Source organism: Saccostrea echinata, unplaced genomic scaffold (genome assembly GCF_033153115.1).
Source record: "Saccostrea echinata isolate AGI-Se365-2 ecotype Australia unplaced genomic scaffold, CSIRO_AGI_Sech_v1 ptg000033l, whole genome shotgun sequence".
Taxonomy (NCBI): Eukaryota; Metazoa; Mollusca; class Bivalvia; order Ostreida; family Ostreidae; genus Saccostrea; species Saccostrea echinata.
Window position 1 is genome coordinate 37,188,887 of NW_026889782.1, and position 16,979 is coordinate 37,205,865.

General features: G+C 33.3%; 1 protein-coding gene across 1 annotated transcript; it reads left to right on the forward strand.

Moving 5' to 3' along the window:
- The first annotated feature begins 8,816 nt into the window (after nucleotides 1-8,816).
- Nucleotides 8,817-11,874, forward strand: LOC133198518 (ankyrin repeat, PH and SEC7 domain containing protein secG-like). Its single transcript, XM_061334601.1, has 3 exons — nucleotides 8,817-9,918; nucleotides 10,425-11,354; nucleotides 11,459-11,874. The coding sequence occupies exons 1-3, from the start codon at nucleotides 8,817-8,819 to the stop codon at nucleotides 11,872-11,874; spliced, it is 2,448 nt and encodes an 815-aa protein (XP_061190585.1).
- The last annotated feature ends 5,105 nt before the right edge of the window (nucleotides 11,875-16,979 follow it).

Genomic DNA, 16,979 nt, shown 5'->3' on the forward strand with positions numbered 1-16,979 from the left:
TTGGTCCAATTTTATAACGTTAAGCTTGATTTCAAGTTTACTGGCTCGGACTAGTGTTCCCATCCATACCTTTCCGATCGGAATCCCTACAGCTTTTTATAATCATCGGACGTGTTTCTTGTGCCTTTTCAACATCAAATATCGGTTCTCACGAAAAAATAAATCCCAGACAACAATATGCTCACTATTATTGATCACATGTAGCCTTTCACAAAATATTCCCTTCAAAACAAAATCCTTTGCCACATGAATTTAAAGCTTTTCAAGCCTATTTACACCCTGCGTAATTTTGTAAAAATCTACGATGGACAGTTTGTCACATTCAATATTTAATCCTGATTATTGTTTTATTAATGTTTATGTTTTTTACTTATTTTTCCTTAACGGGGCCTCTTTATTTTGTTAACTGTAACGAAGCTCAACTTTAGAAATTGCAGACATTGGTCAGTAACGGTCTTTTGTATTAGGAGTATTTAAATCGCTGCATTGCTGCCCACGTAGCCGGGGTCCATGTTTTCATACTTTTTTACATGCTTGACGTACAGTCAAAGATGTGTAGATAGGTAGTTTTTAAAACTGTAACCAATTCTCAGAGAGGGGTAAGCTAAATTTTCTTATGATTTCGTATTTTGATATTGCATTAAGGTTTGTTAACTTTGTAAGAAAACCGGTTAAGTTATGTTTTTGTTACTTTTTATGTATACAAGTTTTGCTGAGTAGAGTTACTTATGCGTGAAATGTTCTGGTTCTCTGCATGTACTAAGTTATGTACACATAAGTTATGTATTTTGTTTTGCCGCTTACACAGTCGGTGTTGTGTATTACTTGTTAAAACCACTTGTGCTAAAATATTGTGTATTCTTAACGCTGTCTACATATATAACAGTGTTTGGTTAGATTTATTGTTCGTGTGGTGTGTCATTTGTGCAATGATAGTCAATGGTGATTAGTTTTTTTTTAAGGTATACGTAACCTATGACTTAAAAATGTTACTTAATTTAAAGTTTCCTGATATAATCCTGATAATATCTAGTCATTTGTTTGTTGGCAACGACGTTTAACAGACCGGAGACCGACTGGAAGCCAGTTGGCGGGTGTCCGTCGTGAAATGGGGCGTGTCTGGGCGTGGTTGTGAGCGAACACCAGGATGACGTGGATTCATAGAGACTTTTAAGATATACTTATTGTAAATTATTACTGTATAGATATGTTGTAAATATTGTTCATACTGATTTTATTTATAGGTATAAAGAAATGTAAATAGAAAAAAAAATGTTTTTGACTGAACAGAACACGAAGGCTGCCGTGACACAGTCAGTACAATACGTGTTTTTATATTCGTTTGTTCATCTCAAATGTATATATGGGTAATAAAAAACAAATGTAAAAACTTAACTGGGATATGAAGCGGGTCGGTATGCGATCAAATCCTCTAAGAACGCCTTCGGCATTCACAAGATTCGATATCGTGACCGACACACTTCATTTCCACGTGAAGTTTTTAAACTTGTTATTTATTTCTTAAATAAATGTTTATTAAGATTAACAGGTTGAAACAATAAATGTTACTACATGACGGTGAGATATCTATGTGAATTTCTGAGTGCAACATAAGGTGATAAGCAAAATGGAATTTTAGATCAGAAGACGTTCATAATACAATAAATTGATATAACCTTTATGATATATTTCCAAAACAAATTAATCATAGAAAGGCATATCTTGTACAGTGTTGAAATATATGAATGGCATCATCCATCTAACAAAGGTGTTGATAATATAATGTATATGATTGGATTCATACAAGGGATAAATTATGTGTGTTCCCCTTACTCTATCTGAGGTGTGATCAGAATGATTATTAAGACCGCTCTGTCTGTGGATTTATTAATCAGTACTGATTTTTTTCCCTCTCACCTAAAGATGGGGACTGAGTAAGGTATTACTTGCACTGTGTTTCTTTCCTAGGTTCCTATTAATAGTGAAGAGTTTTTTTTTTAAATGATTCTTCCTCTTATTTACGACAGTCAGCATTTAACTTTGATTTTCATTGGTGTTTATAACCTGTATAACTTTATTATGTTCTCACCCTTCTCTTACTCACTTAATCGACTTCTACAGCTAACATCTGAATGCCAGACTTCCATATGGCTAAACTTCATATACCTTATGACTCGCCCATACTAAAGGACTCTCAGGCCTTACCATTATATGAGGTCACCTTTCCCTTTTGCAGGCATGTTCCTTAACCTTTACAATAATGTGCTCTCTTTATAGCTATGTAGACGATGGCAAGTTATCGTCCTTACTTTAGTATTGATAGACATTCTGAACAATTTAGGCAAAGTGTTACTTGATGTGAAAATGGTTTGAAAATACAACCTGTATCAGGCAAAAGGAAGTAAGTTTTCATTTAGTATTATTGTATCTTTATTGAGAATACCTCAATTTGACTGTCTTGTAAGAAGACTTTAAAACTCATGATCAATTATGACTACCAAAGGTACTGTTTACAGCAATAATGACATAGGAAGCATTGCACGTGGGATATAATGACCCGGTCATTATATTTATTGACCGATAAATCATGACCTCTTAATGAAAGTTTCATTGATATTTAACTTAGGATGAATAATGATTATACGTTAAAAACATGCATTATAAAATGTGTCTGTTTACGATGCAGAATACGATAGATGAATATACGTCATGAAATTTATTGTTTATTCATTTGAAAATTTCGTTACAATTCAATTTGATGGAATGCAGACTCGCGATCGGCTTTTCTTTACAGTAAAATTCTGCGCCAGATTTTCATTGTACTCAGTAAAAATACCTTCATTTATAACAATTCATATCACTGTCAATCAAAAATCATTTTAATCTGTAAATCATGATGCAAAAACTTACACGACTTGCGGGGGTCAACGTAAACAGCTTCAATAGTGAATTCCGATCCCGACCAAGGAACATAAGTTAATTATTGAAAGAATTCTACTACCTCGAGTATCATACACTCAGTGTATATATTTTTCTTATATCGTTATAATAAAACAATTAATTGCCCGTTTTAAGTTCAAAATAGTGAAACAAGGACCCTCGACCTACACCACTAGCTTACATGACCTGACCTCGGCCGATACGCGACCTCAGTCAGGTCAGGTCACCTTGTGGGCCAGGTCTCGGGTCCTTATTTCACCACGTTGACCTCAAAATGGGTAATTAATTGTATAATGTTATTATCTTAAGCTATTTATATGCCGTACATAAATGTACTGAACTACATTAAGCTGAACCGAAAGAACATGTATAAATAACTATTGTTGTTAAATTGATCTTAAATGTTAAGGTATGTCAATTGTCAGTTCTTGAGAAAAGTTTGGACAGAACCTCTAACTATTATATTTTACGATTCATTTTTTAAAACATATTCAAATTGATCAATACAAATTATACAATATTCAACTTTATATCTGCTCAAAAAAGGAAAACAAACAAGTGTTACATGTATGGGGGACTTTTTCCTGTAGAAGAACATTTTTAAATTCTAAACATTTGTTTGATATAATATCATAGTCCTATATTTTTACTCGATGCTTTCTTTTCTTTATTGGATGCTAGGAATATTAAATACAGGTTTCAATAAATATTTTTAAAACAAAGTTTACACATTCTGAAAATCGCATACTTTGACAAATATCTCAACATTTACATCACTGGCCCCGACTTTTTCTTTTACTATTTTTGATTACACGATACATTTATTTGATCGGTACTTAAATTATAAAAAACTTGCTACAGTAAAACTTGTTTAGTACGAACACGAATATAGCGAATTTACGGATATATCGAAGTTTTTTGCAATCCCTGGCAAACTTGTTAACAATTCCTTGTAAATATTTACGGATATAACGAACACAGATATAGCGAATTTACAGATTTAGCGAACTGATTTTGTGTCCCCTAGATGAAAACGAAAAAAATTACATTTTTTATAGCGAGTTTTCAAAGAATCTCAATTTTCAAAGATCTCAATTTTTAAACTATTGAACTGACACTATTTTTGTAAGTATTTTAAATTTGAAGTTCAATTCATCCGAAAATTTTTGAACTGCAAGGTAGCTATTGTATTAAATACATCCCAAAATACATTTGGTACTAATCATTTTTGAAGGGAATAATTTATATTGCGAATTCGCTATATATACTTAAACAAATTTCTTTTACGGATATAACGCATTATGGATATCGCGAAGTAATTTGGCGGGTCCCTAGGACTTTGATATAATCGACTTTTACTGTACATAAAAAATATATTATTTCCTCTTCAGGTTTTAAATACCACAAATAAAATATTTATTATCGCAAGAAGGTCATACAATATTTACCCGCATTAATTTATACTTCTCAAAAAATCTTTGATATAACTCATATCTCGGTTTGCATATTTTGATGAATATTAGGAGTAGATACACCTAAGAAGGATATTAATATAATCAATCATTTATAGATATACATTTACACGTGGTTAGAAGTGTATGTTTAAAGTTGCAATACATATACTAAGTGTCGTATGAAAGTATACATAAAGAATAGAGGGCATGATGATTTATTACTTAATATTTAAGAGAGGTGAGAATAATAATTTCAGTGTTTTTCCTTGTTCAAAACACACAAAATATGATTTAATATTGTTTTTTCACTTCCGTCATCATCACAAACAACTTCCTTTAAATCATTAAACATATACTTTAGTGTTATGATCTCATTACTTTGCTCAGTCAAAACAGGAACTAGCCTTCAACTAGGGCTTTGGTTTATAAAACGCAGAATGCATGATTTATTTTAAGCACTTGAGTATCAGCCATGGTTTTATGATTTTTTTTTTTTTGAAAACCAGACGTGAACTGTATATCGTTCAAAATAAAATATAGCTGCTCGCCTTTCCTTGACATTGAATAAACGGATGTCCACGATTATACTTTATAAGGCGATGATATGACACAGAGTTTAAATTTCTCTATGATGGATATCAATTGATAGACACACTGACATAGAGTTTATCCCTATGACGGATATCAATAGATATTCTGTGTTGTTCCACATTATATTCTGACAAATAATCAGGAAACATTTATCCAGTATCCATAATCAGATAGACTTTGTGTAATGTAAACGGTATTCTGATTTGCGCATGGGCAATATAAGCTTTATACAGGGAAGTACTTTAGGATTTATAAATTTCATGCCTACATTTACCACAAATAAGAAATAAGGGAATGGTGAGTAGAGCTTATTCTGCAATATATACACCATAGATCATATCATACAGTATGTACATTACAGTATGTACATAGGACATATCATACAGTATGGACATAGAACATATCATACAGTATATACCTTGCCTTTCACGATCTATTACAGCTGTTTTGTTGCAAAGTATTTTTTTGTATAATTTAAAATTAACACTTTATCAGGACATATCGTGCTATATTTATGGGATCATTACATTTTCACATTGTAGAAATATGTCTTTGTAAGGTTTTAAAATTTGGTAAATTTTTGTAGAGCAATTCTTGTGCTGTTTTCAAATAATCAATTATATCAGTTTTATCTTCAGTAATCCGGCCATAGAAAAGTCACACTGATGTGCTGCTTGAACTTACATGTAACGTATTTGACGATGTAAAGATGTGCTTCATTTTTCCTCAATTCAATGTATGATACATACTCTGTTGGGAGTGCTGACATTGAGGCGAGCACATTATGACTAGATACTTCTTCATTCTTAACTTAGATCCGCGTCTTTTCACATAATATCACATAACGTTAATGACTATATACACATAACATCAAATAATACATGTTAAAGACCGGTATTTTGCTGCGAAAAGATTTGTGATGACAATATAATACTTTTTTAGATATTCCCGTTTCAACAAAATAACGTAATACATATTATCTCTGTTAATAATAAATCAATATGGTCATTTTGTCATGACAGTGAGTCAGAGGGACATAGAGATAGAGGGAGACAAAAATGAAAGAGAGAGAAAGTGAGAGAGGGAGAAATAGAGAGAAAAAACATCAAGTTAAGTCCAAATATTCAGGGATTCCAGCTTTTTGTTTTACTCTATATTTGTCCATTTGTCTACTTCCTCGTATTTGACAGAGAAGTGTATGTATATCAATATATATGTTGTTTTAATTTTAACAATCTGCCAAATTTTATGGTAACCGAATAGTTAATTTCAATGTCATCAATTAGTAATGGTGAAAGGTGATTAAATTGATTTTCTTTTTTCCTCTGGCAAGGACGTTTGCATTGTTAAATGACGTATTTTCCCCTCACATTTTTAATGAAGAGATGTGCTGAATCTGTTTTCGTTTTTTCAAAGGATCCCGATATCCCCTTTCATTAATATTTTTAAAGAGAGAGAGGAGCAAGGGAGGAGGCGGGATGGCTTTGATCTCTTTTTCTTCTAAACAGGAAAGCAGAGCTTGAAATATAGCAGCTCGAAATAGAAAAAAATAATCATCTCTGTCTTATATTTTATGAAAAAAAACTATGCTTATTAAATCAATTATTTATTTATCATAGATTCATAGATTTGGAGACCATCAAATAACAATTGCACACCACCCGAATAGTCAGTATGTCTTTATCCAAGTGCTATACCTCTACAGCAGAAACAACAAATACAGCTCGACTGGCGAGGCTTATACTGGGTCCGTGTACTGATGTATTACGTGACATGCTAAGGAAAGAAATATCACCATCTGATTTGTCAAGAAAAATTAAAGAATATACAGACGATCTGCAAAAACATGGATATCGTATTCCACTCAACAAAACACAATCAGAGATGATTTTCCCCAAACCTACGAAACAATACAGTGGTGATTATTCAGACTTAGACATATCTTTATTGTATTTACTTCTACGTAATGTAAGTAAAATATCACCACATTCCAGAGGATGGGGAGAAATTCCAGATCCCGGGGATAGAAGCGTTGCAGCCAACATTGAAAGAATTCGCCAAAAAAGAAACCAGTATTATGGCCATTCAGCTGATCTATCTCTATCTGATTCAGAATTTAGACAGGAATGGCGAAACATCCGGGACATTGTTGTGGAGCTAGAGCGATACCTAGGAACCACCACTGTTTACCAGGATGCAGTCATCATGTTAAAAACCTGCTCAATGGACCCAGAGCAAGAGAAAAAATACATAGACCTACTATGAGAGAATTCCACGAAACTATCGATAATCTTTCAAGCAAGTATACGGTCGTGCCTTATATAATGACATTTAATCGTACTTTTATTGTTGTTGTAATTAACGATTCTTTGTTTGAATTTGCTTTAGTTTTGACAGATAGAATGCAATTATTTCAAAGCGAATTGATGTTCCATCATGGTTAGTATAAACATTTAAGCTCAGGCCAGGTATGATCGTTTAATAGGGCAATTTGTTTCTTTTTTTTAGATAGATGTAGTTATGCTTAGAAAGTATAAATTCAAAATTGCTTTCAGTAGGGTTGCTTCAATATAACATCATACATTGTCAATATTTGAAACTTATACACAAACAAATCAAAATAATGAGCTTCTTAAGAAACATGAAACGTGAGAGATTTTCTATGTTGACTTGATTCTTAAGGATCATTTTGGATATTAACTGCTAAACCTAATTTTTCTCTATTGTAGACCCAAAAGTTGCAAGAAAGATAGGTAATAAAATTTAGTCATGTAGTGATATTAATACTAACCAAACCTGTAAGTGTCGTCGAAAATGAATAGCTGGATCCTAACAGAAACAAATTAGTCGCTAGTGCAATTTTAGTCGGCAGGCACTTTTTTAAGGCGCCAATTTTAAAAGCTGATATGGTGAATAAAGGGACTTATGGTGGTAGACACTAAAAGACTGTTCCTTCTCAAATATTTTATACTTAATTGATGCCTCTTTATCCTTTTAACTTTCCGCGTGCAATCAATGCATTCGCAAAGGAAAATAATAGTAAAAAAATCGACACAATCTAATAAATCCCAAAAGATTTTAACTTAAGCATGCATTTAAAAGTTTAATGTTCAAAATTTTTAATCGATTATTTCTTTTCAAGATAAAAAGAAATATTCTTCAAATCTATAATAATATTCAGGATCGTATACATCATTAAAATGTTATGCTCGTCCGTACAATAGCAACCTTACACTAATGTTTAATCTGACAAACAATTGACTACATCACCCACCCATCCAATTTACAGAAATTTACAATTGTCAATTTTTCTCTGGAGCCAAAAATTACCTGGGGAAATTTTAGGCGCCAATGAAACAGTTAAGACAACATGATAAGTAAAATAGTCGCCAATTAGAGCTTATCGTTTATTTTCAAATTTTCCTTGCATATAATATGAGACTTTGAGTTTAGTCAACATATTAAGAAATAGTGCGCTTGCGTTGCATAAGAAAATTTGCAGTATGGATAGTCTTTACTTATTGTTATGAAAATTCGATATTGAAATAGGATTTCTGAATTCTATGTCTTTCCGTAATCAGCTTAAAATGTCATACAATGAGACTATTTTTCAAGGCTGTTTGTTGGATGCTGACTTCAATCTTTTACCTAACAAAAATTTACATTTAAATTTTATATTTCCGATACACCCCCATTAGAAAGACTGCTTAATCAGACATTTGTATGGTAAATGTTACTTTTTTGGTGTTTTATCATATCCTTCGTATGAATACATGTGAAAATTTAGAAATATGTGTTTATTTCCTTTTCCTTTCAGAAACAACCAAGAAAATGGTAAGAAAACATTCCAAAGATTTCTCCCTTCTATTTGTAAGAACTCGTGCGTATGACAAAACGAAGGAACTTTTAGACACAAACGGATACGTGGTCATCAAAGTAAACCCTGGAACAGGAAAAACCACAATCGCCAAAATTTTGATGAAAGAGTTTATGAAGGAAAGGAAATCTTCCATTCAGTTTTACAAAATCACAGACTTGTATGAAAACATATCTCCAAGTGATGGCATAGTGGTATTTATTGATAATTTATTTGGAGAACTTTCTTTGTCTAATAACGATGTTCAACAATTTACAGCAGCATCTGAAATGGTCAAGGTTTTCATTGAAAAAGATACGGATAATGAATCAAATCGTTTCATATTTACAATAAGAAATGATATATACCAGGACTTTGTAAGTAATGGGAATGATGATTTCTTTTTAAAGTCATCAATAGTTGACTTATCAAGTGAACCATATGCATTGCAAAAAGAAGAGATACTTCAGCTAGCCTCTAGGTATAACCTATCTAAGTACATAGACGACGAAGAACTTATCAGTAAAGTTTCCTTAATGCCTATATCCATAGGATTTCCACAGTGTTGTAAATTAGCACAGAACGCAGGTCTTAAAGAGGATGTATCGGCTTTACTGATGAATCCTGTAAAGTGTTTGAGAGACTACCTCACAAAGTGTTTAAAGAGTCCGACCGCAAAAACCGCTGTTCTCTTTTACATTCTTCTCAGTGGGGGTCAAGTTGATTTCGAGTTTATAAACAGCCTTCACTTGGATCTAGAAATGAAACGTGCCTCTATTGAATTGATTGGTCTACATAAATCTTGTATTAATGATTTTCAAGACAGCATTGATTCCTTTGATGGGTTTTTGACAGTTCGAAACAGGATTAAAAATTCCATTACCTTTTCCCATAGTTCAGTGCAGGAATCTCTATTCAATGTCCTGTTTTATTTAGACCCCCCAAAAATTATTCAAAACTGTCATCATTCCTTACTACTAACGATAACAACAAGTAAAAACCCAAGCAATACACAAGTTGTCAAAGGAGAAAAAGCTTTTGACGATGTTGCTCAACGCATTGCAAACATCATTGCAAGTCAGTATACTGAAGGATATTCCTCTGTATCATCCCTGGGATTATGGAATGATTTAAACTTCCGTAAACACGTGTTAAACACAAAAGAATGTTATTTAAATTTTGAAATATGTCATGACATGAACGGAGATTCCATAATTGTTCACTTTTCGAATGCGGGAAATAAGGGATGGGTGGAATATCTATTACATAGGGTAGACACAGGGCAAAGATACAGATCTTTAAATGCTGCTTGTTCAAGAAACCATCCAGAAATTGTGAATCTGATTTTGTCTTCTGGTGTGGAATGTGATTTTAAAACATGCTTTCATGCTGTACAAAGTGGTAATTTAGAGTTACTATTTCGAGTGTGTGAGCTTGTACATCTCCATCAAATCACATATTCTTTAAATCCTGTATGGAGTTTTCTTAAACACACTATACTTCAGGAAAAATCTGTTTGATGCAACAAACGCAATTCATTGAACAAATACTGCAAAAATACCCCTTTCTTGTTGAAATAAAAGATGCTCAAGGGTCTAGTGCATTGCACTCCGTAGCAAGTTCTGGTGATAAGCATGCATTCAATCTTCTGCTTAATTTTGGCTTTGATCCATATGAAAAAGGTCGAGACAGTGGTCATACGGTTCTTACATGTGCTTGTCAAGCCGGGAGACTAGATATGGTCAAATATCTCACTGAGAAATATCCTGATTTAATCCATCACCATACTGATCATCGAGGGGATACTCTTTTTCATTGGGCGGCGTTCTGTGGAAAAGTTAATATGTTTGAGTACTTACTTAATCTCTTTGAGGATGAAAATGTGATATCGTTATTAGCGAGCAACATAAAACCTGACATATATGAAAAAAATAAACTGGGCAAATCTATCCTTCACACTGCTTGTTTTGAGGGTCATTATGACATGTGTATGTACCTTTTGAGTAAATACCCTCCCTTACTGAATGTGTGTGATAAACATGGGAGAAATGTCCTCCACTCTGCAGCCTCTGGAGGTAATGTAGACATTTTTCAGTATCTAACAAGCAAAGGTTTAGATATCGTACCTACGGCAAATGGTGGGGAGACGGTGTTACATACCTGTTGTAAAAAGGGTAGAGAGAACATGTGTACGTATCTAAATAACAAATATCAACACTTAATACGCGAAAAAGACAGTAAGGGACTAACAGTGTTACATTCAGCATGCCAGGGCGGAAGTGTGGAAATAGTTTCTTTTTTGCTCAAACAAGGTTTGGAGATTGATACATTGGCAAATGGTGGTCAAAGTATTCTTCACGTCGCTTGTCTTTATGGAAAGTTTGAAGTCTGTGAGTATTTAATTGTGAAACATCCATATTTACTAGATGTCAAGGACAAATTCGATTTAACAGTTTTACATTATGCAGCCTTAGGAGGTAATGTGCAAATTGTGAGACTTTTAACAGAGAAAGGTATGGACATTTACGCTGTAGCTAAAAATGGAGAAACATTTTAAATAAATGTTTTCGCAGTAGTGAAACAGAGATGTGTGAGTATTTGGTCAATAATCACTCAGATTTGTTGGAGATAAGAGACAAGAAGGGCTGGACAGCTTTTCATTTAGCTTCATACGTTGGAGCTTTAGATGTCTTAAAATTTCTGATTAAAAAAGACATTGATATCACTTTAGAAGGTAACTGGGGAGAAAATGTCCTTCACATAGCTTGTCTTCGCGGACATTTAAACGTATGCGAATTTCTTATGATCAACTACCCAGAATTACTTTATAAGAAAGACTTTTATGGTCGTACAATTTTCCAGTATGCAGCAGACGGTGAGAAATGGGAATTGCTTCAGTATCTAGTTGATTTGGGTATTGACTTTAGTAATGGAATGAACAAGTCAGCAAGTACTCACAACGGTGATGACTCTGATTTAACTTGTGAGAAAACATGTAATAAAAACCCATCACGTGGGACTAGATACGGATAAAAGTTAATCTGTGTAATGGTGATGACTCTGAATAACTTCAGGGAAGCAGAGAAGTATGTTGTCACATTTGAGAAAATAATAAATACCCATCATCTGGGACAGATAAATCAGATAAAAGTGACTCTGAAGGAGATAGGTAAAGTTTGGGGAAGAGAAATAGGGTTGATATGGACAGTTTTGAGGAGCTACTGTACCTTTTGGTCTTCATTGCATTAGGAGTTTGTATTGTGGCTTTCAATGCAATTTGCCTAAGCCAAAGTGATCGTGTATTAGTTTGTTTCAGACTTGAAAGCGTGTTTGCGACATATCGACAGGAAATCCTTAGTCCTTTTAGACACCTGATAGCACCTCTAGAGTTTCCAGGGGTTTTTGGTTTTCCCGTCTTCATCATTCCTATTCTTTACTGTATTTATGAGATCGGTCACTGTGGGTTATCTTCACATTGTATTATTCCAATATATTTTTATTCTCTTTGATTTCACAGTTGTTTTTATTTAACTGTTTTATGAGTGATCCTGTCCTCTATTTTGAACGATTAATCAATTTCTACATGTTTCTATAGCATTAATGTGCCGGTGTTTTTGCCAACCAATCTATGATTTGTAAAGACGAAGACATATATAAATCATTAAAACGACATTGAAACATCATACTGATTTACGAATAGGTTACTTTTGATTTAAGAATATTACATTTGCAAATGTTTTCTTTTATATAACACTATTAAAAGCAATGCGTATCTATATCCCTATAAACACGGGTTCCTCACGTCATAAACGTTCGACCTAATTTCTCAATTACGTCATAAAGGGTCTACGGGCAATCAATGGATCAAACACGTGCCGTTGAGTTTGAAAAATAAAACATTGAACGCGTTAAGGATTATACTCAGGCAAATAGAAAATATAGATAAGTCACAAATGTAAATTTAAGTAATAGGGTATCATTTTGAAACATCTATCTGGATAAAATACGGGTTGGTACGAGATCAAATTTACCATAAAACCGAAGGGCTTTATGGAATTTTATCTCGTGACCAACACGTTTTTATATCCCGATAGATGTTTAAAAATTATAAATGATACCTTATTTCTTAAATAAACAATAACAATCTCGATATTCAACCGATGCAGACAGAATCCCATTATATGATTGATTGATTGACTTGTTGGACATTTTTTTTACAAATTATATTTATTACACTTATCTATCATGTGTACCATAGGAATAAATCGTGAAAACCCAAAATAATCGTTCCACACAAAAATACCCTACTATACATTATAAGAGAGAAAGGTATGCCACTCCGGTTTGTTTACGTTGTACCCCCACTGGTCTTTCTTGGTTTAAAAACTTGTATTTATTTTATTTTAACCTAAAATGTCGGTTCACACTGTCTCTACATATATTTCTGTCTTAGTTCATGCTATCGGATTGACTCTGCATCTCGTAAGAATCCCACAATTAATCCTTAAACAGCATTGTATTCAGCCCATTGAAAATTCCTTACGTAAACGCAAAGGAAGTACACCAAGAATGTATCACTTATTACGATAACGTCCGAGAGAGTTTTAGCCTGACGTAATAATCTCTCTCGGATGTTATCATAATAGGTAATATATTCTCTATGCACTTCTGTTGCGTTTGCCTAAGGATTTTTCAACGCAAAATCTCTCTACTGTTGACCTGATCTTGCTCTTTGCTTTTTGATTCAATTTGTACATGTTTCATTATATGTTGTTTTACGCCCCATTCGACACTTTTTCACTCAGACAAAGACGTCACCATATATCGGTAAAGGGCTTCAACATTAGACCTATGATCAACAGGCAGGGCTATTGGGTAGTCAGGGTTATTTATTGTGCCAACGCCTACTGTGAGACGGGTTATTTTAAGGTTGGATAGACCGATGGCCCTAACTTCTGCTCTTGGCAAAGGAACAATCACTTTCTATGTTTACGTTTAAGGTTTGGCGCGGAGCGGTGAACGAGAGTTCGCACCCGGGCTGCCCAATCACAAAGCGAACATCCTACTTCTAGGCTACCTTGACCGGTGGACGGTGAATTTGTACAACCTTATCCTTTGCCATTTTTTTTTCTGGGGTTATATATATTAGGCACTTTAAACAGATTGACTAACATTTCGGTAGTAGTATACTGAGTAAAGCATTTTCGATTTGCGTGTCAAGTCATGACTTAATATGTGACAGAAATCGGTTTAAAACTTAACAATTAAGAGATATTAATACTACCAAGAGTTATCGTTCTTATCAGATAATCACCAAGCCTAAATCCACCAGTGGATTACCAAATGTACTTTATCAGTGTACTTCAGTCAAGTTTTGTATAAAATATATTTAACGCGAACAGTTATGAACTGCGCATGATAAAGAATAAGATGAAATTGAAAAGGTGACGGTTATTTATTTAGGAGGTAAACAGCTTTTGTATCTTTGGAAACTAAATTTGTTGTTCAACGTCTTCTTCTTCGATTTAACTAAAACAAAAATCAAGAAATCATGAAGGAAAAAATGTTGTATTCCTAAATGAATAATTTCTATACAAAGCTGAAAATTATTAGACATTGAGTGTAGGTTGTTTTACATCTCATTCGAGGAATTATTAGAGAGAAAAATCTACTGTGTATGTGTAAACCGTATAAGTGGAATTTTAAGCAAGACGCAAAATTAACAATTTATCCCATATAATTGGTATATATATATTAGCGAGAAGTAATTTTAGCGATTTTATAATGTCAAGAAAGATAGCTATAACAATCGATACGGTATAAATTGTTAGCGATATTCATTTTTAACGATCTCAAAACCCTTACTAATAATGCCAAAATTGAACCCTCGATATAAATTTTGCTTATATGGTATTTCAAAGTGCTTATATTTAAGGAATAACTGTCTAATTTTTTGGATTCATGATGTGATCAATCGAGTGGCTTGCGTGATAATTTACATAAACGCCGAAGGCGTTTATGCATAAAATTATCACGCAAGCCAATCGATTGATCATCGTCATGAATCCAAAAAATCTGACAGTTATTCCTTATATTTACATGTATGCTCCTGATTCTGCAAATTCCCGTGCTAATAGCCCCGCTTCTGTCTCTATTTGTCCCGCCCCGCACGTGATTTTTTTTTAACCGCGCCTATCGATGAACCAGTAGATTTATGTAGAAATAAAATGTTTTTACAATTTGTAATTTTATCTCGGACAAAGACATTGGAAATGTAAATATTTGTGGGTCATTTGCATTTTTATATACGAGGGCTGTTCCAGAAAAAAAGCGAACTTTTTTAAATATTTCATAAACTACCTGACCAAAATTATTCATTTTTGGCATAATGTTGGGAATTGATATTTTTGTCATTTTGGCTAAATAATAAAAGGTTCCAGTGCCATATGCATTTATTAACAACATTTAAAGGTTGTTAATATCGGTGGTCGGCGTACGGCAATTTCTTGACTTTTAAAAATTGTCTTTATTTCCAGGCTATTCGGAAATATAACGTGAAAAATTATATCCTTAGAAACTTTATGATCTAGAGTACTCGTGTGTAAAAAATCAATACTCTGACATCATAAATAACAAACATATGATGTTATATACACAAAATGTATTACTTAGATATTGCCAAAAACGGCGACGTCGACTGATAATGCTGCGCACCAAATTATCACTCATTGTTGTGTGGAGCGGGGTTTGACTCCTGTACATACGGAAAAAGAGCTGGGAACGAGGGAACAACACAAATACATCAAATACATGTATCGATCACAGGTACTAAAAGATTTTCAAAGATGAATGGACTGGTTATTCGATAGAAAAAGCGTTTGGTAGACCAAAAATGACGAAAAACTGAAAAGGCTAGAGCTAGGCGTCATACATGGAGACCCCCGTTAAGAACTCGAACAATAGATTTATGATCGGGGTTGGGATATTCTATATTAAAAGAATTTATTCCTTGATTTATGCTTAACTGTAGTACGTGTGGAAAGGATAACTCGGTAACTAAAAGAAAATAAAATTTATGTTTCGAACGAATTTTTAAAGACGCGCGATTCCTGAACAAATTAAAAAACTTCACGAGCTACGTTTTGACGTCCCCGATGTTGCGCCGGCAGCTTCTTTGAATGATTCGTTTACTAAAGAAGAACATTTTATTTATAGAGACATTTTACTGAAATTTCTGTGAATTATTTAAAAAGTGTTGATTTTAAGGCATGCCAATTTTAAATTTTATAATACAAGTGAAACAAAATATAATGAAAATGTTGGCGTTTTTCTGGGACAACCCTCGTACATGATTACTGAGTTTCATTCAATAAATTATAGTTTGTCTTTAATATACAGAAAACTTAAATAGTGAAGATATCCCCCGTTTCCCGACATTTGGAAAATGAAATTGACTATTTACCAACTAAAGTTAATATTCAAATAAATGAAGACTAATAATAGCCATAAGAATTAGGATAATCAGTAACCAAGATCAAAAGACTCCATGACTTTTGAAGAAACTTGAATCTACACTACCTTTGTTTTGTTTTTTGTTGTTGTTGTTTTTTTTTTTTTTTTTTTTTTTTTTTTTTTTTTTTTTTGCATTTGACTAAATGTTGAATTAGTGTTATTTTTCAGTAAAAAACCAACATTAATTATTTCTATATTACTCAAATCATTGTTTTTTTTTCATATTCCATATTGGATGTAAACTATTCGTTTGTCGCTCCCCTTCCCTGTTGGATCCGTCTACACACGTTATTACCTGAAAACATAAGCACCGTCTATACACTTTATTACCTTTTAATATAAGCACCGCCTACACACACGACTACCTGTAAACATAAGCACCGCCTACACACGTTATCACCTTTTACCATAAGCACCGCCTATACGTATTATTACCTTTTAACATAAGCACCACCTAAACACGTTATTAACTATTAATATAAGCATTGCCTACACACGTTATTACCTTTTACCATAAGCATTGCCTACACACGTGATTAGCTTTTAACATAAGCACCGCCTACACAGGTGATTACCTTTTACTATAAGCATCGCCTACCCACGTTATTTAAGAAATAAATAACAAG